The sequence below is a fragment of the Pseudorca crassidens genome, chromosome 4 (assembly GCF_039906515.1).
Source record: "Pseudorca crassidens isolate mPseCra1 chromosome 4, mPseCra1.hap1, whole genome shotgun sequence".
NCBI lineage: Eukaryota > Metazoa > Chordata > Mammalia > Artiodactyla > Delphinidae > Pseudorca > Pseudorca crassidens.
The window spans coordinates 43327754-43350873 of record NC_090299.1 but is presented as its reverse complement, the minus strand read 5'-3'; the positions used below and the strand labels follow the sequence as shown (position 1 = coordinate 43350873).

The 23120-nt window shown below is 41.8% G+C and overlaps 1 protein-coding gene across 2 annotated transcripts in view; it reads left to right on the top strand.

Moving 5' to 3' along the window:
* Positions 1–18273, top strand: part of TAPT1 (transmembrane anterior posterior transformation 1) — a 64775-nt gene extending 46502 nt beyond the window's left edge. The window contains exons 8-14 of one of the 2 annotated variants that reach the window (XM_067735580.1): positions 1637–1717; positions 4166–4275; positions 5700–5759; positions 6141–6209; positions 9768–9844; positions 12972–13132; positions 16024–18273. In XM_067735580.1, the coding sequence (XP_067591681.1) occupies positions 1637–1717; positions 4166–4275; positions 5700–5759; positions 6141–6209; positions 9768–9844; positions 12972–13132; positions 16024–16241 (776 nt within the window). In that variant the 3' untranslated portion in view covers positions 16242–18273. Of the gene's footprint in view, positions 1–1636; positions 1718–4165; positions 4276–5699; positions 5760–6140; positions 6210–9767; positions 9845–12463; positions 12759–12971; positions 13133–16023 lie in introns of those variants that run through there. The other variant, XM_067735581.1, reaches the window with a different exon arrangement.
* The last annotated feature ends 4847 nt before the right edge of the window (positions 18274–23120 follow it).

The following is a 23120-nucleotide window of genomic DNA, read 5'->3' as shown; positions in this document are numbered from 1 at the left end:
CTTCTTTTTTTTTTTTTTTTTTTTTTTTGCGGTACGTGGGCCTCTCACTCTTGTGGCCTCTCCCGTTGCGGAGCACAGGCTCCGGACGCGCAGGCTCAGCGGCCATGGCTCACGGGCCCAGCCGCTCCGCGGCATGTGGGATCTTCCCGGACCGGGGCACGAACCCGTGTCCCCTGCATCGGCAGGCGGACTCTCAACCACTGCGCCACCAGGGAAGCCCTTCTCAGCTTCTTTTAACCTATACTCCCGTTTGAAATCACAGAATAAGTTGAAAATGTGATCTAGAACTAGTCACAACATGTGTGCTTTACACTCCAGAGTGTGCTTCCTTGCAATTCTGCAGTGCCCTTCGAGGGGGCACGCCTGTGCTCTTCACCTCACTGTGCTGTGAGCTTATACCCCAAAACATGACATTTCGTAAGAAATAACGCTATGGATTCATAATAGAACAGCAAATTGTGACCCCTAGCCTTTGAAGAAGTAAAGGTACAGCTCAGACTCCTCACAAATAGGGGCTAGGAGCCAAGCTACCCTAGAAAAGAGGTACTGCTACTAACTAGAGAGAGTTCAGGAATTTAGGGAAGAAGACACATGGAAAACGCCAGCTCACTTACAGAGGCCAAGGTTTAGCTGTAGAACAAAAGTCCAAATCATTTGCTGTAGATTGACAGGGTAAGGTGGAAATCAGAAAGGAAGAACAAAGCTGTCCCAGGAAGGACTTCAGAGTGAAACTGAAATGCAGAGGGCTATAGGGGGTCCCACAGTTGAATTCCTGAGATATTAGATTTATTAGGGAAATGACAGATGTGTACAGGCTTTTGAGATGGGCACTACATGCGTGATGGCTTCTAGCCACAGCCCGCCCATTGCATAGACCCAACACGTGGATGTACCAGACTTACCACAGACAGATTTATTTCATTCCATTTTTTGGTTACATAGCATCTTAGACTCTGATAAGAAGATAACAGCTTCAAAAGTGAAATGTGTAAACTAGCCTTTAGCAGGAATTTACTTATTTGCTTTTATTAAATTCATTCAGACTAAGCTCAGAATACTTAGTAACTTACGGTAAATATCATGAAACCTAATTTTTTGCTCGTTTTATTCCCCTAAGTTCCACATATATCCCTAGTAATGCTATCGTAATACTAGCACTTTCTTAGCTGAAGGAGTCATCAGGTCGGTACTTGTATGCTTACTATTCACCAGATCGGAAATAGTCTGGGAAGCAGGGGTTTTATGTTACCCAAAGTCTTACATTTTACACTCTTCTATTATTTCTTCTTCTATAAAATGAAAACAGTTTTCTTACGTTCCCAAAGACCACTGGAGCAGTCTGACTCAATATGAGCAGATTGATGGTTTGAATATTTTTTGAAGTCTGTAGAAAACCGAATTTCCATACTAGAATTATGTTGGTGAAAGAAGTAGATGGCCTACCAACGTAGCACCACCCTATATATAATTTTACAGACATTTTATATATTTTTTGTAATATATTAATTTTACACACATTTACATATATAATTTCATCATGCTCTGACTAAAAGAAAGTTATTTTAGATACATACTATATAATTGTTATTTATATACAATTTGCTATATATCTACTATTTGTTAAACTTTCTTTCAGATATTAAAGAACGATTTACAAATTATGTGCTTTTGCTAATAGTGTGTCTAAGAAACATGGAACAATTTTCTTGGAATCCAGGTAAGTAACTCTTAACAAATACGGTGCCTTCCAATTTTACTCTTGAACCAAGAATCATTCTCTTCCATGGAATAAAATGAATATTGCAGAAAACTCAAAATTTTTAGCTGTTCACCTCTTTGGGTGTTGGAAATAACCGTTCCAGTAGGACAGATTGAGTGTGCTCTCTGTGGTATGGTGGGAGCCAGACCACGTGCCGTGGTGTTTGGCCCGTCATTTCCTGTGAACCACACAGCATCTCTATAGAGCTGTGTACCCAGTGGGTGAGTGGACCCTGTCGAGCACTGCAGCTTCCAAGCCTCTTTGCTGATTTTTCTAACTGTAGTGTGCTGTGGTTATCTAAATACAGTCAGATCTTTTTCATTTTACGGGTTCACCAGAAGAACTTTTACTCTTTCCTAAAATTTATCTTTTACTCATTCACTGCCTATGAATTAGCATTTTGAATAAAGATAAATTAAAGAAATATAATGTAAAGCAGTAAACTTTGTTACTTACACTCTCTGAATCAAGGCTGGCAAGGAAGTTGTTGAGATTCCATGAATTTTCATCAGTCATTCAGCTAGCAGACATTCACTAAGTATATGTTATGTGCTGGGCACTGGCACAGGTAAGAAGGACTAAGATGTGCGTAGGAATCACAAGCTAATAGAGGAAATAGATAGGTAATTATAACGCAGTCTGGTGGTGCTGAAGTCAGCTTGGTGGGAAATGATCAGGTATCTCAAGTAATTTAGAATTTTTTACGTCTGACATTTCTGTATAACCTTGTTCTTAAGCATCGAGGTCATGTTTTGCAGTTTAGTACCCCCAATGCCGTGCATGTTATAGGTATTTAATAACTTCTTGTTAGTTTTCAGGTGTGTGTGAAACATCAGAAACAGATGTAAAATGAGATATGTGATCTTGGAAATATATTTCCAGAAGTTATTTTCTTGTAGAAAGCATACAATCAAATGGTATATCTTAACAGTGGCTTGACGTCTCATCTGAATAGATCCAAAGGCTACTTGACCTGTGGTAGCAAAGCCCCTCCTACACACACACACACACACACACACACACACACACACACACACACACACACACACACACACACACACACACACACACACACACCTAGATTCTCTGCATAGCTGGATTCTTGCTTTATAACTAAGTCAGCTAACAGGATGTCCATGAGAGGCAGTAACGGGCGAGTGTGGCTGGTCCCAGCAGAGCCCGCATGGGATCAGCAGTCCCTAAACAGCGGTATTGTTGCGCCCCAGGATAGTAATCCCTAAACCTACTGACAACTGGATGTTTAAAGTCGTGTTCTCATTTGTACTTGATTTTCAACAAGTTGTCTTAGTTTTCTTTGCAAGTATGATAAGAGGAACACTTCTTTGTTGGTAAATTCATCATTCTTTTACTCTTTGTTTTTGTTTTTTTTAGGTTTAAAAAAAATTTTTTTTTAAACCAAATACCACTTACGGAAGCTTACCCTAAATTCCCAAGATGATGAATAACATAGAAATAGTACAAGCTTTCCTGTATGCCTGGCCCATTGCTATGCACTTTACATCGTCTCATTTAATTCTCATAATGGTGAAGTGTGGATACTTTTATCTGGTAGATGAGGAAACTGGAACTTAGGTAATTGCCAGCATCATCTAGCCAGTCAGTGGCAGAGTTTATTGTTGAACGAGGTTCCCTGATTCCCCAAACCTCAACAGGATGTGAAATTCCCTAAGACTGCCTTGTCTTGTCAGCAGGCAGAGCCCCCGCTGTGCTCTTTCCACCCCACCTTCCAGCTGCCCAGGTGCTGGGTTGCTACAGGTCCCTGCCAACAATTGCGATCCTTTTCTTGCTCTGTCCCACTCATATCCTTCTTCAAGGTCTAAGGAGGTTATCTGTTGGCATTTTTTTGTCAGGTACTTGGTGCTGAATTGACATTCTAATAAATATGGTAAAGATGAGCAAATCTGACAAATAACATCTGTATGACAGTGAAATAAATGATCAGTAACTTTAAGTCTTAGTGATCAAGGAGGGAAAAAAATTTGTTCAGTTGACTTCAGCACATGTTCCTAGTAGTTATTCACTGTCACATTAAGGCAGCCAGAGAGTTTTACAAGGAGCCTGCTTAGTTAGCCGTCCCACCAGTCCTCCCGTGCTGGTCCGGAAGGAAGCCAGGGGCTCTGCTCACCACTGTGCCCCCTTCAGTAGGGGTTGGCACAGAGGAAGCACAGAATAAATAATTGTTGAATGCCTTATCTTTTATCTGGATAAAATAGGGCTCTTCTGATAATTAATTGAATGCTGGTTCTCTCTCTGTTATCACTTATTGAAAACGTTATAGTTTTGCCCTGTGGAGATTGCAGGTTTCTGTGGTAGCCTGTGATAGGATATTACGGATTCTCTTCATATTAAAAGATTTAATTGTCTCTCTTCTCCCCTACTTTATAGATCATCTCTGGGTGTTGTTTCCAGATGTCTGTATGGTGGTTACATCAGAAATCGCTGTGGATATTGTAAAACATGCCTTTATCACAAAGTTCAATGACATTACTGCAGATGTATGTATTTTAATAAGCAATTCAATGTTTGGTGTTGACTTCTGGTTAATATTATAAAGTTGTAGAAGAGCAAGTTTAAGTTTACTGCATTTATGAAGAAAAATAGAAAAGTACTACTACTTTAAAGTTAGAATTATAATTTTAAATTTCTAAAAATAATTGAACTACTGAAAGTACATTATTTCAATGTTAAACAGTTCTGGTTCCATACATTTGGGTAGAAGTATAGATTGACCAGTAGTTGAGATCAGGGTGTCAGTAACTCAAAACCATTATAAACTGTTAATAACCATCATAATCTGTCTACTTAAACTGTTTAAAAATCACATTGTTTCTATTTAAAACATTAGATATCAAAACTTCTCTCTCTGCCTAGATTGTTTAATATTTTATATTTAAAAATTGATTCTTTTTCTGTGATTATGAATAGGTTTCTGATAAGTCCTAGAAGACAAGAGCCTTATGTTATATTTTTCTAGTGAAAGCATTTGCTGGAACTTTGAGAGATTTGTTTTATATTATAACCAGGTATTCTGTAGAATTTCCAGAAATAGAAATGGGGCTTTAGGCTTGTTGTAAACAAAACGTAGGCAAGTTTTCTAGTGCAGTCCTCATTCCTACCTCAGGCCCAAAATGAATAGTAATTTCACCAGTTATCTAGATTTGGTTTGGTTGTGCTTTGTCTTAACTCTGATGCGTATTATTTCAAAAGGCAAAGACTTAAAATGTAATGCAGTTGCAGCTGCTACAATGTGATGATTGGATTATGGGGTTTCTGAATGTTTTAATATACTTGAATAAAATATAATTTTGCACTTTTTTGCATAAACGGTGATAAAGTAATTTTACCCTTTACTCTCTTGGCTTCCTCCAAACAAGAATCCCTTTTCATGGGATCATTTTCTCAGCAACATAAGTCAAAACTAATAGGCTTGATTCTAATACTTCGTGCAGTTTTTAGTGGAATACTAGTGCCTTCATAACTATGTTCTCTAACTCAACTTTATATTATGTTTAGCGTTCATTTTTCTAAGAAGGCATCATTATCATTAGATATACAGTAATAATAATTTTTAAAGTGTTCATTTAATTTAAATTTTCAGAATTATTTTCTGTGCCTTACACTACTTAAAATATAACCATTCCTCCCCAGATTCTAAACTCTCAGGATCATAATCGTTGAATATTTATCCCTCTTTAAGAGAAACCTTTACAAAGCCTGTGAACTTACCAGCTGGGGGAATTGAGGCTATGTTTTACCCTTATTGTAGGAAAACGAATAAGAGAAAAAACTACCCAGATGTCGCTTAGTTAGTAGCACCTTCTTTCTGGCTAGTTATTGAACGTCTTATCTACAAGGTAAATCTTTCCACGTTGTATGTTTGCACTATATTACTTAATATTTCATTCTTACTTGTCTTTAGGTCTACAGTGAATATAGAGCCAGCCTTGCTTTTGACCTTGTTAGCAGTCGACAGAAAAATGTGAGTATTATATTGAAGACATAGTCTGAAGTTAACTGAACAATGGTTTAATTCAGCATGGGATATTAATTAAGGGAAAGCTAGGTAAACTTCCTACTTATCTCTGTTCTTGACCCTAAATGTTTACAAAATAATAAAAATAATACTAATATGTAACATTACATAGGGTATGGTTTCTGCAGTGTTGTAACAGTTATGCAACTTTGTATTTTAAACTTCTTATGAACACTTAGATTGCCACATCATTTTATTAAATTACATTATAGGTGCTAGGTTCTCGCTCACAGCCTCACCTGTTTATAACATTTGCTGGTGATGAGTGAATTGTACTTTTAAAATGCTATTTAATCCCGTAAATCCTTTTCTCCTTTCTCTGTCTAGGCATATACTGATTACAGTGATTCCGTGGCACGGAGGATGGGGTTTATTCCTCTCCCACTAGCTGTTTTAGTAAGTCCATACTTCTTTTCCCTTTTTTATGACGAGATGATTGTCATTATGGAATATTAATAAATGGATTATCAATAAGTTTGTTTTAAAAGGACTTGATATAAAAATTAAAGGTACATGACTTAGAAGGAAATTTTGTTTTATAGTATCTTCCTTTTGGACTTTGAGCCATCCAATAGGTAAATGATATTAAGGCTCTATTTTATGTAATGGCTTTCCTGACAAGGAGAATATTCATTTTTGCTTATTCATTTGGCAACGATTTTTCTTTTAGAGTGGAAATACCTAGTGGTTGGCATTGATGTGGCCACTGTAACACATATTGGTGGAAGTATAAGTTGATCCAGCGTTTCTGAAGGGCACTGTGACGGTATTATGCTTTGATGAAGTAATTCCAGTTCTAGGAATTTATCCTAAGAAAATAGTTATAAAAGGCACATGATGATTTATAGGCAAGGTTATGCATTGCAGTGGCATTTATAGTAGTAAAAATTTGGCAACAGATGAAATAGATAAATATGGTATGCACAAATGAAGAAATACTCTGTGTTCGTTATAAGCACTACTTCTTAAATTTTTTCCAAAGTTTTTACAAGGATATTTTCTACTGTTATACACAGGAAATATCATATATATTTTTTAAATAATAGCACTGAAATTTACTAGATCAACCAAAAAAATTAGTCATCAACTTCTGATATTTTAATGAATTGCTCAGAACAGCCTTGCATATAGTTACTATAATATTTAATTAAGGCTGTAATAATGTTAATTAAGATTTGCTGGCTGCACTTATATATGATTATATTCTTTTTGGGGGGGGTTGTTGTTATTTTTTAATTTTTGGCTGTGTTGGGTCTTTGTTGTTGCACGCGGGCTTCCTCTAGTTGCAGCAAGTGGGGGCTCTACTCTTAGTTGGGGTGCATGGGCTTCTCACTGCAGTGGCTTCTCTTGTTGCAGAGCATGGGCTCTAGGTGCGTGGGCTTCGGTAGTTGTGGCACACGGGCTTCAGTAGCTGTGGCTCGTGGGCTCTAGAGCGCAGGCTCAGTAGTTGTGGCGCACAGGCTTAGATGCTCTGCGGCATGTGGGATCTTCCCAGACCAGGGCTCGAACCTGTGTCTCCTGCACTGACAGGCGGATTCTTAACCACTGCGCCACCAGGGAAGTCCCTATATTCCTTTTTGGCTACCTATTCTCATATCAAAACAAATGCCATCTTTTTGTCAAAGGACATCTGAAGTTCTCTTATAATGCAGAGTCCCATAGAAATTAACTTAAGAGAGGTATAAAGAAGTTGTTGATTATACTAACTGTAGTTTTGACCAGCTTGCGTAACTTTTTTTTAGAGGATGGATGATTAATAGATTTAATGTTATTTAAACTTCAGCAGGACTCTTCTAATAACCACATCCTAAATGTTTTCAGTTGTATTAGGAGCTTGTTTTTATTATGTACTAACTAATTCAACTTTCTTTTGCTTGGGAAAAGGAGCTCCTAGAATTTTGGAAAAACAGAAAATTTTTCAAGAGTAAAGTTATTTGTTAAAGGTGTAAGAGATTGATGAAATAGAATTTAAAATTTTTCTACATTTGTTTTCTACAACTGGAAAAAGGATACAACGGTGTGAGAATAAACCTAGGTTGCCTGACTTTTTTTTTTTTTAAAGGATTGGTTAAGTGGTTGGATTTAAGTGTGTCCCTGCTTTGCCAAATAATACTTATTTATCTAGTAACTTATTTGCCAGAAAACTCGATTCGTAATTAGTATGAATTTTTTAAATTAGTAGATTTTTTAGATTTTTCTTCAGTCTTTGTTTTACTCTTTAAATAAGTTTTTATGGTTGTTATACGAAAAGATTTAAGTTTAATTAATAATTGATTAGCAGAACACTTCTGGGAAACCTCCTGTAGTTTCAAAGGGGATTACGTAGTTATGCGAGGGTCCAGCAGGTTTTCTTTTGCAGCGCTTTTCTCACAGAGCGCCAGAACGACACCCTAGCTTTGGCAGAAATCTTGGGGCCCTGAAGAATAAGCTGAGGCCTCAGTAACTAAGATAATTCTTTAATTAAGGCCAAGAGTGGCAGTGTTTCCTTGTAAATGTTACCGTTGGTCCTAGAATGAATTCATATCCAAGAAAAGTAAAATAAATCATATGTTAAGGTCTCAAGGAAATTGGACTTGGGACACATGTATCTTAAAGTTACCTAATAATATACTGGGTAAAAATGAAGTCGTTTAAGCCTTGAATGTGATCGTTGGTTTGCCTTTCATATTAATGAATAAAATTCTAGAACCATGTTACTTTCCATCACAAACGTTTGTACGACAGGTCATTTCCCCATTAGAGACTGTGACAGAGATGACGACTTCCATATCTTTCCTCATCGTGAAATTTTATTGAATATATGGCAGTCCATTCTGTCTATCTCCTCCCAATTGCTCTTTTATTAAAAGCTTTTTTTTTTTTTTTTTTTTTTTTTTTGCGGTACATGGGCCTCTCACCGCCACGGCCCCTCCCATTGCGGAGCACAGGCTCCGGGCGCGCAGGCCCACGGGCCCAGCCGCTCCGAGGCATGTGGGATCCTCCCAGACCAGGGCACAAACCCACGTCCCCTGCATCGGCAGGCGGACTCTCAACCACTGCGCCACCAGGGAAACGCTATTAAAAGCATTTTTTAAATGTCATTTAAAATGTATCTTATGATATTTATTTAGAGACCCTTCCATTTGATGATAACATTACTAGATAAGGTCAGTTATTTTCCCTGACTTTCTATTTTCACATAGCAGTCCCCCATACCCTAATATGTGGGCTCATTATGAAGCTGAACTTATAACGTGTAAACATTTTCCAGCAACAGATCCCACCAGATTTATTCAGCAAACTTCCAAGGATAGTGCTGTTACTCCTATGTTTCTGTGAGATAAGTAAGAAAATAGGTGTTTAATCATAACTATCCAAAGGAGGCAGAACATTTCTGGCCTTTAAGTGATTAATTTTGCAATAGTATTTAGTTTTTTTAAACAGTACAAACCCCCTAAGGTTCCCTTTTCCCTCTTCCCCTGCAAGTCATTGGGGGTTCTTAGAGAGTCAAAGAAAAAAGGACAGAAACAGCAGGAGCAAGGGAAGTGCCCACTAAGTGCTTCTAGTTCTGGTAGGGACACATGCAGCAAGATGAATTCATTTGTATCTTCCAGAATAATTTTTATGTTAAAAGTCAGCTGATTTGCATCTATGTATTAACATACAGGTAAACATGTCATTCATGAGCTAGGTATAGTGTCTGACTTTAGAGTCAGCAGTTGAACATGGCATTAGCCACAGCCATCCTGCAGTTGTCTAAAGAATCCAAATCTACCACAGAAGCTTTCACAAGCAGCCAGATTCTGATATGAATCAACAAAACTAGAGCTGCTTTCTTCAGTTTAGACAAAGGCCACAGGTATGTGCCCAAAGTGTTAAAATCCACATGGAGAAATCTTTATTTAAATATTAACTAATAACTCTGTTTGTATGTTTTGTTTATGTGTTTTGTTGTTTTGGTTTGTTTCTGGCTAGCTCATCAGAGTTGTAACAAGCTCAATTAAAGTGCAAGGAATCCTGTCTTATGCCTGTGTCATACTCTTCTATTTCGGGTAAGATTAACCATTCTTGAATATGTTTTTGGTTATACAGTAGAGTATAAATGCAAGATGTGATGGAAGTTAATAGCAGCTAAATCATAACAATATGCCCATCCCAGCTGTCTTGGGGGTCTCCCTTGACAGCATGTATCTCCAAATGTATTTGTGACTCAGTTAAATTCTAGTTAAATTAAATATGCTGTTTGGTAGTAGTATTAATAGCACTTTAGATTTAATTTTAATCTTTTAGTGAAATCATTTAAAGCCCTTTCTGCCTAGGACTTAAGTTTCATCCATGTTTTATGATAAAATCTGCCATTGTAATCAGATATTGTTCTGTTTTAAAAAAAATCTTTGTTTCTACTATATTTGCCATACTGATTATTTAGCATGCTCTAGGCCTATGTCATATAAACCCAAAGGAGATGCAGAAATGTATCATTTCTCTGCCTGTGACTGGTTAAACTTTTATCTGCAGATTTGTTGGTCTCACGTGGCTTATATCTTGTTGGGAAAGACAAAGGGTAACAAATTAACAACTAAAATACTTTAAGATAGTAATAAGCGGTATGAAGAAAATAATATAAAAAGGCATTTTTTGCCACTGCTAGTTTTTTCACTACGTGAATTTATGATAAAGTAGCCCCGCCTAGGTTTAGGTTTACTTTAGAAGAAAGGGACCCCATCCCTGGTCCCTGTGCTCACGTGCAGTGGCGCATCAGGTGGCGCATCAGGAGCCGTGCTCTGGGCGGCAGTCAGAACTGAGTGTCTCGAGAGGAGAAAGTGAGGAGAGGATAAGCGTAGCGGTAGTGACCTCAGCCAGAGATTCACCCAGAATCTGCCCCTGGGACGAGGTCCGCTTTCCAGAGACATCTGGGTATTTCCAGTTCCACGTTTTGAGTGTGTTTTCTACACTGCTGTCTGCCTGCTAACTGACTCAGCAGGTGCTCCAGAGGTGTCAGGAGCCCAGGAGCAGTCAGTTTTCACTGTCTCCACCAAGTATGTGAGTTACAAATAAACTTTCTGTGCCCTCAGTGCCGCGTTCAGGCTACACGGCCAGTGTCAGTGATGCCCAAAGCAAGATGTGGTTCTGATCAGATTGCATACCATTTACTATTTGAATGAACATAGAAATGCTTTACTGTATTAAGGTAACTTTCGTCAGCTACTGCCATTAAAAAACGTGAGATCCTCCTTCCCTGGCACAGATGCTCACACTGCCCTGCGAAGTTCTTAGTATCATTCCTTGTTTATCTCCACCCTGCCAGGCAGAGAGCGTGGGCGAGGATGGCCGGCGGTCCGGCAGACCCCGGGAAGGGCCTGGGCTTCAGCTCTGAGGGAGGCGAACCACTGGAGTCTTGTGAGCACAAGAGGGCTAGACCCATCTGGCTTTTTGCAAGGGCCGCTCTGGCTGTTGTGCAGAGAATGGACTGGAGTGTAGCAAGGAGAGAAGCACAAGTCAGGCGAGGTCAGGAAGCTGCTCCAGTCGTTCCCCGGAAAGGTGACCACAGCTGGAGTTGAATGGTGGCAGTGAGCGCTAAAAATCTGTCAACTAGAGATACATTGAAGGTGGAGATGTGCAGGACTTGCTGATGCATTGTGAATGTGAGGCGAGAGGGAACACGAAGCACCAAGTGTGATCACAGGGTGTGGGGCTCAGGCAGTTAGGGTGATGGGCTGGCCGTCCACTGTGATGGGGAAGCCGGTGAAGACAGACACGTGGGGCTGGTTCGCCTTGGTTTTTTTGGAGGGTTGGGGCTGGAATCGAGAGTCCTGTTTGGGTTTTGTAAGCTTGAGATCCTCCTAGACATCCCCTAGTGGTGTCAAGGAAGCAGTGGAAGGGCTGAGTAAGGAGGGCGGGGGAAGTTGGGGCCGGCGGTAAACCTGGAAGAGTGGCGCATGCACGCGGAAGGTCCTTGCAGCCTTGGGTCCTTGTGAGGCCCTCAGTGCTCCGGAGTAGGGAGTGGGGAGGCCAGGGAGAGTGAAGGAAGCCTGTTTGCTTCTTGTTTGACCTCCTTCCACGCCCCTCTTCGGACTTCCCCTCACTGGTGCGTAGTTCCGTGTCACCACCAGGATTTCGTATCAGGCCTAAGAAATAGCCACCCCCATCTTCACTCACTGTAGAACTGACCGTGAGATCCTTGGTGTTGTGCCATTTAAGGGCCCCTATTTGTGTGACGATACCAGTGTGAAGAGTTTTTTTCAGAATTTTTGCCAGATTTGTTTCAGTTGCCTAAAAAGATTATATACCTTTTGGCCCAGAAATCCCACTTCTGTAATTATGTATTTTGGAATTTATCTTAAGGAAACACAGATCTAACGTAAGTTTTCCTAGCCAGAAACTTTTTAATAGAAGCAAAATATTAGAAATAGCCTAAGTAACCAGAAATTAAGGGCTTTGAGGGGCTTTGTTATATGATAACCAATATCGTGAAGCATTGTGAGACCATTAAGATAATGTCATTAAGGAACACCAGCGGTTCTGGAGAATATTCATGATGTATTGTCATGTCAACAGCAACGATGGGAATAAAATAACCAATTTTGTTGGCGTGTCTGTGTGCTCAGCACTGTTCTGAGCACCTTACTGAAATCACCTCTATGGATTAACCTGTTAGGAAATTCACTCAGATCCACACAGATCCTGAGCAGTGGAGTCAGGATTCGAACTCAAACACTTGGCCCCTGGAGTCTCTGCACTCGCTCTGAACTCCAATCCCCTACTGCCTTCTGAAGAGACCCCGTTTCTGGACAGTGAGAAGTATGAATAGATGTACATTCAGAGCAAAAATGACTGAAGGATAATATACCAGATGTCACAGTGATTTGCACTGGAGTGTGGCATTATAAGTTTTTGTTGTTTTTCATCTGCATTTGCTATATGTATTTGTTTTGTAATAAAAGAATAAATGTCAATTTAGAACCAGATGAGACTTCTAAGTATAATTTCTTCTTATAAAGAGGACTAAGGAGTTTTTCAAAAATGTTCCCCCGTGGTAAAGAAACCTCCAGAATCTCGGGTTTTGCATAAGGAACTGGGCCCTGCGGCGCCTGGGTCATCCTCTCTCCCCCTCCCCTCTACCTGCCCAGTGACTGAGAGGGACTCCAACAGTAGTTGGTCATTTCTTTCCTGTTTTAGGTTGATTTCTCTGAAAGTACTGAACAGCATTGTCCTGTTGGGAAAATCATGCCAGTACGTGAAGGAAGCCAAAATGGAAGAAAAGTTGTTTAACCCTCCCCCAACCAGCGCTCCCAGCAAACCATCCAGTAAATCACAAAATAAATGTAAACCCTCTCAAGGTAGGTTTGGTTCTTTTTATCACTTCTATGAATCATTCTATAATGAATTAATTGTCTGAACTCCACTTAATAAAAAAATCACTGTTCAGTCGATGTTTAGCAGTGCTTTCAAGATTGGATTTCACTTTGCTTAGCTGTTGATTTTTAATGTTTATGCTGTGGATCTCATCACAGGTGCCCCTAACGCAGTGCTCCGAGCTTTTTCACTCCTTCGTTGGTTGTTCGGTAGATGATTATTGGGCACCTGTTACCTGACAGGCCCAGGGATACAGCAGTGGGGCAGGCAGAGCTGGATCATCGGGGAGAGAGAGGGAATGGATGTGCACTATGGCAGGTGGCTGTAAGTGCTGTGGAGAAAACTAAAGCAGACTCAGGAGAGGGACTGTGGTGGGAGTTGGGGGCACTCCCCAGCCGTGAGGAGCCGGCATCCGGGCAGAGACCGAGCCTTCCAGGGAGGAGCCTCCCAGGCACAGGCCATGCGTCCAGAGGCCCCAGGCAGGAGCGTGCTTGGCGTGTCAAGGGACAGCCTCTCCCCCGGGATCGGGAGGGACTGGAAGGGGGTCCAAGAGACTGCCCAGGGCTCCGGGTCACCCAGGGCCCTGTGGGCTCTCGTGAGGATCTCAGCTGTTCCTGTGTGAAGGGGTTGTTGCAGGGCTTGGAGCGGAGGAGTGACACGATCCAGCAGACATTTTAAAAGGACTGTTTTCAGTCTTTGTGGAAATTAACCTCAAGAAGGGTGAGCCCAGAGCTTCCCTGGTGGCGCACTGGTTAAGAATCCGCCTGCTAATGCAGGGGACACGGGTTCGAGCCCTGGTCTGGGAAGATCCCACATGCTGTGGAGCAACTAAGCCCGTGTGCCACAACTACTGAGCCTGCGCTCTAGAGCCCGCGAGCCACAGCAACTGAAGTCCACGTGCCTAGAACCCGTGCTCTGCAACAAGAGAGGCCACCGCAGTGAGAAGCCCACGCGCTGCAAGGAAGAGTAGCCCCCGCTCACCACAACTAGAGAAAGCCCACGTGCGGCAACAAAGACCCAACACAGCCAAAAATAAAATAAATTTATTTAAAAAAAAGAAAAGAAGGGTGAGCCCAGAGGTGTAGGCCAGTGGGGAGCTGCCTGGCTCAGTGCATGGGTCAGCATGTGAGCGGGCAGGCTGACCAGATTCTGGATAGGTTAGGAGGGGCCCAGGGCTTGCCAGTGAGGTTGTGCCGTGGGAGAAGAGTTGAGGATGATTCCAGGGCTTCTGGCCTGGAAGATTTGGAGGAAGAACTGGGGCAATGTGTGTGACAGGTAGTATATGAGATGCTGGAGATAGAAAGGTAAATAAATCATGCTTTAGCGCCTCACAGACTGACAGGGGAGACAACAAAAGTGGATAATCCAAATTGGTGAGTGAGGTTATAGACAGGGGCGTGGAGGGCACAGGAGAGGGGCCCTTCCTGGAGGTGGTGACGCCTGAACTAAATCCTGAAGGGTGAAAAGAAATAGGCCCAGGTGAAGATCGGGGCACGTCAGGAAAGGGACCAGCGTGGGCTGAATCGTGGAGGCCTGAAACAGAAGAGAACTAGTGGGTCAGTAGTCCAGGTGTCAAGTTTGTTCTGGAAGGAATAAGAGATGAGACTAGAGCTGGGCCGGAGGCCAGTCTGAAGAGAGAGCCATGCTCGTCATGTATGCTTTATTTTAAAATAGAACAGAAACTTGTGATTAACTTGAAAATAATTTTTAATTTTAAAGAACACGTAAGTACTATTGGTGATATGGGATTGCATTCGTTTCAGCTACCTGGATAGTTCATAATGGGTCCATATGTGTTCTGTTAGGCTAGGCTCCTTCAACACAGTAAGAAACTAATAACCATCAGTCTTGCTTTCAAGAAGCCTCCAGTTGAAGAGGGGATAAAACCTGTAGCGCACACTGCAGTTCAAGTTCACTGGATCCAGAGCCCCGTAATAAGAAGTGCATTTTGCGCGAGTGCCTTTGTGTCTGGTCAGGATGTTTTGGAGGTCAGGAGACCACTGTCCAGAGACCATTCAGGAAGATATTGCAAGTCAGACAGCTCGGGCCCAATTTGCATGTGAACAGAGGGACTGGCTGTCAAGACAGCATGGAGTCCATCATGTTCCAAAAGAAGCAAAGGACAGCAGGAGGGAGGGACGACCCAGAGAGATGAATGGATTCATCGTCTCAACCGTGGCAACGGTTTCAACAGGTGTATATATGTGTCAACACTCATCAGATTATCCATTTTAAATATGTACCATTTGTGGTATGTCATCCTTACCTTGATGAAGCTGCTCTTATAAGGACTGAATGTATGACTCGGGGATTGGTGGGTCCAGGCCCACAGACCACTGCTCCTCAGGCCAGGCTCAGGATCGCCATGGCCCAAAATACACATTAGAGGTTTTGTCCATTGATTTGTTTTTACTTCTGATTTGGACTTCCTGGACATGAAATGCTGACCATGTCTAATGTGACTTCACATAAGAGGTGGAATGGATTAGAGTCTCCTTAGCCCTGATGTCCTGAGTTTAGGAAACAATGTTAATTTTTCAGCTCTGGCAACAATCTTCTTATTGGTTTTATAGGAGGAGGGTTGTTACATAGGAGTTCTGATCTTTCCAGAATCAGGTAACAGTGTTATTTGTGTGACATGATCCACATAATAGCTTTTATATAAACTTTTGGATGAGGAAACAGAACTAGTGTAGCCTCTGAGTTTCATTATAAACTCTGGGGCGTATACAGCATGCTGTCTGGCTATTACTCGCTTTATCCAAAAGCGTGGATAATCAACATTTCTTTTCAGTACCACTATATTGGTAAGCTTGTGGTTATTATAAGTTGGGGGGAAACCCTTTTCTAATTAAATGAATCTGTTTTTCCACAGAAGAAAACCTGTCTGCTTCGGTCACCAGCCAGCCTCTTCATCAGAAGGAAAATGTCATACCACTACTTGTGACAAGCAATTCTGATCAGTTCCTGACAACTCCAGATGGTGACGAGAAGGACATAACGCAAGAAAACTCTGAATTAAAACACAGATCCTCAAAGAAAGATTTGTTAGAGATAGACAGGTTCACAATTTGTGGAAACCGAATTGACTGATTTCTGTAGCTGCGTGTGCCAAAGATACAGAGTCCCGGGGCAGCAGATGCTGTGCTACCAGGATGGACAGATGCTGAAAATGGCACTTAAATATTTATTTAAGAACTTAAATTATTAATGGAAAGCAAATCTTAGTGTCCTTCTTCCAGTGATGTGCTCTGGCTGAAGGTCAGGTCACGTGAGTCCGCCAACAGTGACCTCCAGCCTTGACTCCTTGGAAAACTTGACGGATTAGGAAAAGTTCCTGCTGCTTGGCAAAGCAGCAGAATCTCTCTGGGCCCGACAGGAGCAACACGGACATCACTTTTGCTTTGTCAATCTGTGCTTCCAGAAGATCAGATTTTGATGTGAGTCCTCTTCAGTATAAGGATATACCTGGAAAACTGTGAAGCTCTTAGCACGATGCTCCCTTTCCAGCCTCACTCTGTTTCCACAGTTTTCAAACGTCACTTCATCTGCCAAACCGTTAAAAATAATAATAATATTTAAACTTAAGTCAGGTGTTCTTACCACCAGAATAATCTTTGAAGATGTACCTGAATTAATCAGAATAAAAAACTACCTTAAATAAGACATGATGAATAGTAGCACTTTATAGAGAAAAAATAAAAGACCCTAAGCCAGTTTATTTAAAAAATATTAATTAATGAAGGTTATGCATCACTGAGAAAATGTTTCATAATTTTTCAGTTTACTCTTTACAGCAAACGTGAGCTGTGTATTGTTTCATTGCAGTGGATAAAATAGGAATTCCCTTACAGAAAGCCACTTCCTGTGCTGAGAAAGCGGAGCAGTGTTAACTTTAACTGTAGTTAACTGGTTTCACTTTAAACTAATTAATTGCTTCCTAAACTGTTACAGTTAAAAGGATTTGGTGTTGAACAGGCTGAAGAACTGTCAGTATACAAAATTCAAAGGTGTCGACTTCAAGTGGGTTTTCCAAGCAACAGTTTTGAAGTCCATCTTCTAGCAGATGGGGCAGCATCTTGCTCCGGCTTCTGGAGTGCATGGGTGGGTCTGTCTGTGTGCCTGCGCCTGGGCGGGCCTGTGTTGTGTGGGGAGGTGTGGCTGTCACGTGCACCTGTGCCGGGCTGGGCAGGCTGTGTGGGGGAAGGGAAGTGGGGAGTTCGGGGCGTTCAGGTGGCTGCCTGGGTGTGGACAGGTGTTTGTGCGGGGATGTTGGGAACAGCGGCCAAAAGGTGCTTTTTGGTTTTGTTTGAGATCAGTATTCCATTTCTGCTTAATTACCGGTTTGTGGCCCACGTCATAGGACAGGTTATTTTCCACCACATTTTACCTTGAGGAACCTTTCTGCACTTTTATAAAAATTTTACAGGGTCTAATTTCAGAATGTCCAGGTGTTAACCGTTAACTGTTAACTTCCTTTGATGGTTTCATTTTAAAGTTTTCATTTTAAAGTTCAGCTCTTGTGCTGATATTTCCAGCACTTGACGTGCAGAAGGTAAATTGTAGCTGGTTTGTCTGTTTCCTGGGTGAAATGTGAAAAAGCAAGCTTTAATGCTTTGGCTTGTTCCTCTGAAAAAACAAAAGTGGATTTTAATGTTTTACATTAAAGCTAAAGAAATCGAAATTAACATTTATGTAGGGTAAAAAAGAAAATTGTACAGAAATGCTTTTGTGAAACCAGGAATTATTTTAACTTAAAGATGAAAGACTTTAAATTGTTTTGTGTATGTTTCAGTGAAGGCCCGTTTTAGGATTATTATTCTTTTTTCCATCTTCTCTTCACCAACATAAAGAACAGTGTCTGTGAGGAATGGGAACAGTTTGGGGATAACTTTGCCAAACATAGCCCTGATCAGAGCAAAAATATGATTTGGGTATATCTTTCAGTTCAGCTTGAATTACTCTGTTACTGTGCTGTCATTTTTGAAAGATCTTTTTTTGGCAGAATATATTGGGAGTTTGGAATAATGTTCATTTCCTCTGTTAAAATGGCATTCAGTACTAATTTTATAAGTGCATCTTGTGTGAAACTCAATAAATTCAATTTTATAATCTTTTTTAAAAAGGTCACTGAATTTATTTTAATAATATTTACTACTATATTCAGTGGAGTGAATTTCCCACTCTATAATAAGAATTTACTTCCAATTCACAAGTGACAGGACTGTCTAATTTGAATTATTCTTTTGGTTTTAATGGGAGAAAAATGTTTGATTTTTGTCTTTGGAGGAAAAAAATAGACTGGGTCTTGATCATAGACCATTTAATATCTCTCAGCAAATTAAGGTACTTCATTTTGCAGCTATTTGAATGTCACACCATGTGCTTTTCATATCTGGGGGTCAAGTTTAAGACAGTACTTCGGTTAAAAAAAAATCTGAGGCACAACGTAAGTCAGACTCTTAGCTTTCTCTTTGGGATAGAAGTATAAACACCAAGAGTCATTCAGAGCTTGTCCAAATTTTCTTTGTACTTCTTGTACTTCGGCTAGCAGTTAGACTTTATACTCTTTATACATATACATGGAAGAAACTTGTTAGAACCTCAGAAATTTTCCTCCCATCCCTGGTAACTCAGCAGAGATGGATATAAAGTCACAAAATAATTTAAAATCACTACATTTTGGACTGTTTCAGTTCCATCTATTTATTCTTTCAACAAAGATTTATTAACACTTTCTATGTGTCAGGAACTGCTCTAGCTGCTGGAATCAGCAATGAACCAAAGTCCCTGCCCTCCTGGGGAGGACTGATAGTAAACAAGTCAGTGAAATAACAGCTGCTGTGGGCAAGTTGCCTAATAACCAAATGATCTCTCAGGTCTATTTCAGTTTTAAAATAAATATAGTTCTTTAACATCTTAATGTAAATCTGGTTTTTTTTCCTATTGGATTTGCTTAAAATAAAATAATCGTATAGCAGTTTCACAGTGCTTCCATAAAATAGAAAAAAATAAGAGGGACTTCCCTGGTGACACAGTGGTTAAGAATACGCCTGCCAATGCAGGGTGCGCGGGTTCGAGCCCTGGTCTGGGAAGATCCCACATGCCGCGGAGCAGCTAAGCCTGCGAGCCACAACTGCTGAGCCCGCATGCTGCAACTGCTGAAGCCCACGCGCCCAGAGCCCAGGCTCTGCAACAAGAGAAGCCACCGCAATGAGAAGCCTGCGCACCGCAACGAAGAGTAGCCACTGCTCACCACAACTAGAGAAGGCCCACGCACGGCAACAAAGACCCAACGCAGCCAAAAATAAATAAAAAAAAAAAGAAAGAAAATGTTGTTTTTTACTAAATACTGCTAGTTGTCCACCAGCATCTTCTGTGGCATAAGCATAGAGCTGTGGCTGGGCACCTAGCTGCCTCTATGGGGACTACATTCCCAAGCCCCTCTTGCTGTTACATGTGGCCAAGTGACGAATTCTCACCAAGAGATGGAAACCAAGGGTATATACCATCACAGGCCCCCTACACCTCTCCGTTTCCCACCAGTTGGAACCCAGAGAAGGTGTGGCCCCTCCCCAGCCATGCAGGTAAATGCACGGGGCTCAGTGGATGGCAGAGCCTCAGCGGGGAAGGAACCCAGGTCCCTGAATGCCTCTGCGGAGTGGAGTTGCCCATCAACCTGGGACACTCAGCTTAGACTATACATGAGAGAGATGTAAGTGGTTTTGGTTCTAAGCCACTGAACCTGGAGGGTCTGGATTACAGCCCACGTTCATAACACTTGGAAATCTGAAAGGGCCTATTTAGAGATCTCTACATAAAAGGAGTGGATGTTAGACCTAACTTCCTAAAATGGGTGCTTCTGAAAGTACTCTTTAGATATTTACTATTTGTTGTTTGTAGAGGAAAAGATAAAACGACTATGCCCCACTTATTCAGCAGTCAGACTGCAACACCCTGGGTCATCACGACATTAAGTGTGTTTATAAGTGGCAAAGTCCTATTTGTTCATATACTCTACAGAAAAGATGTGCCCTGTCCCTTGTCTCTCAGGAAATTGTACAGGAAGAATAGATTATGAGTACAGTCGAACAGCACAGAGAATTGGAAAGAAAAGGAGTTAGTATGTCAAAAGAGCAGCAGAATCGCGATAATCCGGGACCAGTTTGAAGCAAATGGTACCATGTACCTGACGGCTGAAAATATCCAATGTGTACAGTTGAGAGGGGAAGTTGTTAAGAAAGAAATTGACGTTCGAAGGGAGCTTCTGTTATCTGAGGAGTTTCCTTAGTAACAGGCAGTGCTCCGCAAGTGCAAGCTTGGCCTTGCTGTTGTAAATTTCAGTAAGAAAAGAAAAGCAACACACACTGGCCAGTTAATGAAAGGCACCGTTTTGGCACAGCATAGTAAAGTTTATTTCAAGTCGTTTGATATTTAAAGTGATGAAAAAGAAGGGAATGTATCTGCACGATGTAGTTTGCTTTTCACTTACAACTTTCTTTTTGGCAGGTGAGGAAACGAAGTGAGGGTCTTGAGAGTACAGTTGGCACCTTTTTGAGGGAATTAGATCAGGGATTACAGAGTGTTTGTGCTCTTGAGGGGTGAATCACCTGCAAAGTGGGTACTTTCAAAACTGCAATTATTTTCAACAAGCTTATTTTCATTTCATTTTAGATACGTCTACGTAAAAATGTAAATACTCGGGAAAGAGACAGCTATCATGTCAGGGTTAACCAGATAAGTGAAATACAACAAAAATGCCTAAATAGCTTGTCGGGCTTGATGTAAAATATTCATGGCACGGTCAGTCGCTGTGCACAGCACAGAACTAAATAAGCTGTGCTCTCTGTTCACAGAGTTTATCTGCAGCCTGACGGGGGACCACTAACTGAGGTAAGTGCTACCGCAAACATGGTGCTGGTTGCTACAGGACATCGGATTCAGATGGGTTCACCATGTTCACTGTAGCCCTGGCATTTTGTACAGTTCCTGGCACATGGATGCAGCCAATAAATGTTTATTGGATGAATAAACCTGGGAGTCATTGTGGAGGATGTGCAATTAGGCTGCTTTGAAAGAAGAGTAGGAATTAAATGGATTAAAAAAAAAAAAAAGGAAGGACAAGTCAGAAGTGAATGAATGAAGGAAACCCTTTAAGGAGGTGACTGTGGTCATTCATGCCAGAGTAACAGGACTTAAGGGGTGTAGGGCATGGTGACCTTGTGGACGTTGGATGTCTAGAATGTTTACCCCTCTAGGAAGTCCGGGGAGAGCTGGCTGGCTGGCTATGTGGTGTTGAGTCAGGGACTTCCTCCGTGTGCAACTGCAAACCTCAGTTGTAAACTGGGCTTGATAATATTCTCAGGGTTGTTGGGAGGAGCGAATAAGATAATGTATCTAAAACTCGGCTTGTAAATGATAAAGCACTGTACAGATCTAAGTTGTGCTGACCATCATTACCTGATGCCTCACAGCTTAGATTAGTGGTCGTCAAAGCGTTGTCCCAGAGCAGCAGCATCGCATCACCTGGGAAGATGTTAGAACTGCACATTCTTGGCCCCTGCCCAGCCATGTTGAATCCGAAGCTCTGGAAGTGGTGCCCGACGATCGAGGTGATTCACGTGCACGTTCAAGTTTCAGAGCCCCTGGCCTAGAGCCATCACTGTCTAGGATCTGGACCTCACATTATGGGGCCAGAAACAGCTCCAGCTGCTCTTCCCAAGGTAAAGACCGAAGAGACTAAAATAGAATTGGGGAGCCAAAGTTCTCTAGCATATGCCAACGTTTTATTTAAAATCCACACTTCACTGATGTTGCTTGCGCAAGACAGGGCAGTTAGATGAGGCAGAGCAGGGCTGAACCGGTGTCTTCCAGATGTTCAAGCCTCAATGCTCCGCCTACTGCACCCTCAGGGCTCCACCCCCAACCTCTGGCAGTAGAACTTTTCAGATAAATCATGCAGAAATCATAGAGCGCTGGGTCAAGATATCACATGACACTCCAAGGTTTTAATCACCAAAGTCGAGGAAGAGAGAAAGGACACACAGTCGACTAAGTTGTGCAATTGAGCACCAGAACCCTTTGCGGGAGACTCATCCCCTCTGGGAGCAGCCTGCTGTTCTGAGAACTAGTGACACAGCAGACAAGGCAGCAGGGTCCTTCACTTGGAAGCTTACTTTCCAGTGCGGAAACCAGACCACAACCTTGGGAACAGCTGAGTAGTGTGGGCGGTGATGGGTGCTATAGAGAAAACAAGATAATGTGATAGGGATGGTCAGGGAAGCCCTCTAAAAGCTGACATGTAAGATGTGGCCTGAGGTAGAAGGAACTCCTTTAAGGCAGAGACCAGCAAGTGCAAGGTTGCTGAGATGAGAGTGAGAAGGGTGTATTCTTCCCACAGAAGGAAGTCAGCAGGGCTGAAGAGATGTGGGGTTAAGGACAGGATGCAGCTTGAAATGCAGTAAGAGGTGGGCTATGGCAGGGTCTCCAGCTCCTCCAAGCCCAGGGGCCAGGAGGGGCCAGGATATTCCTGGTTTGGGGACCAGATAAGGAGTTAGGATGTTGCTTTTTCCTGCCGTGTGAAGAGTGGGTTGTAGGGCAGCTAGCATGGAATCAGGGACATGTGTGTGGGGGGGGTGCCTTTATGGGATAAACCAGGGGAGGGAGGCCTGGAGTCGGGGCAGGGCCAGGAGCCCCCCAGTCTGACTTGGTTCTGTCTCCACCTCGGAAGGAAAAAGCAGCACCTCTGCAGGAACCTTTAAACCTCCGCTGGCCGTACAGCCACATAACAAAGGTTTCGACTTACACTTCATCCTTGTGTTTTTCCAATACTGACACTGCACGTAGGCAAAATCAATCTTTGTCTGATTTTCTGTTTCTCACTGGATGATGTAGTGATGAGCAGCCTCCTGAAATGATTGCGCAGACAGGCTGGGACCCAGTCACCGGCTCAGGATGGAAATCACATTTGCA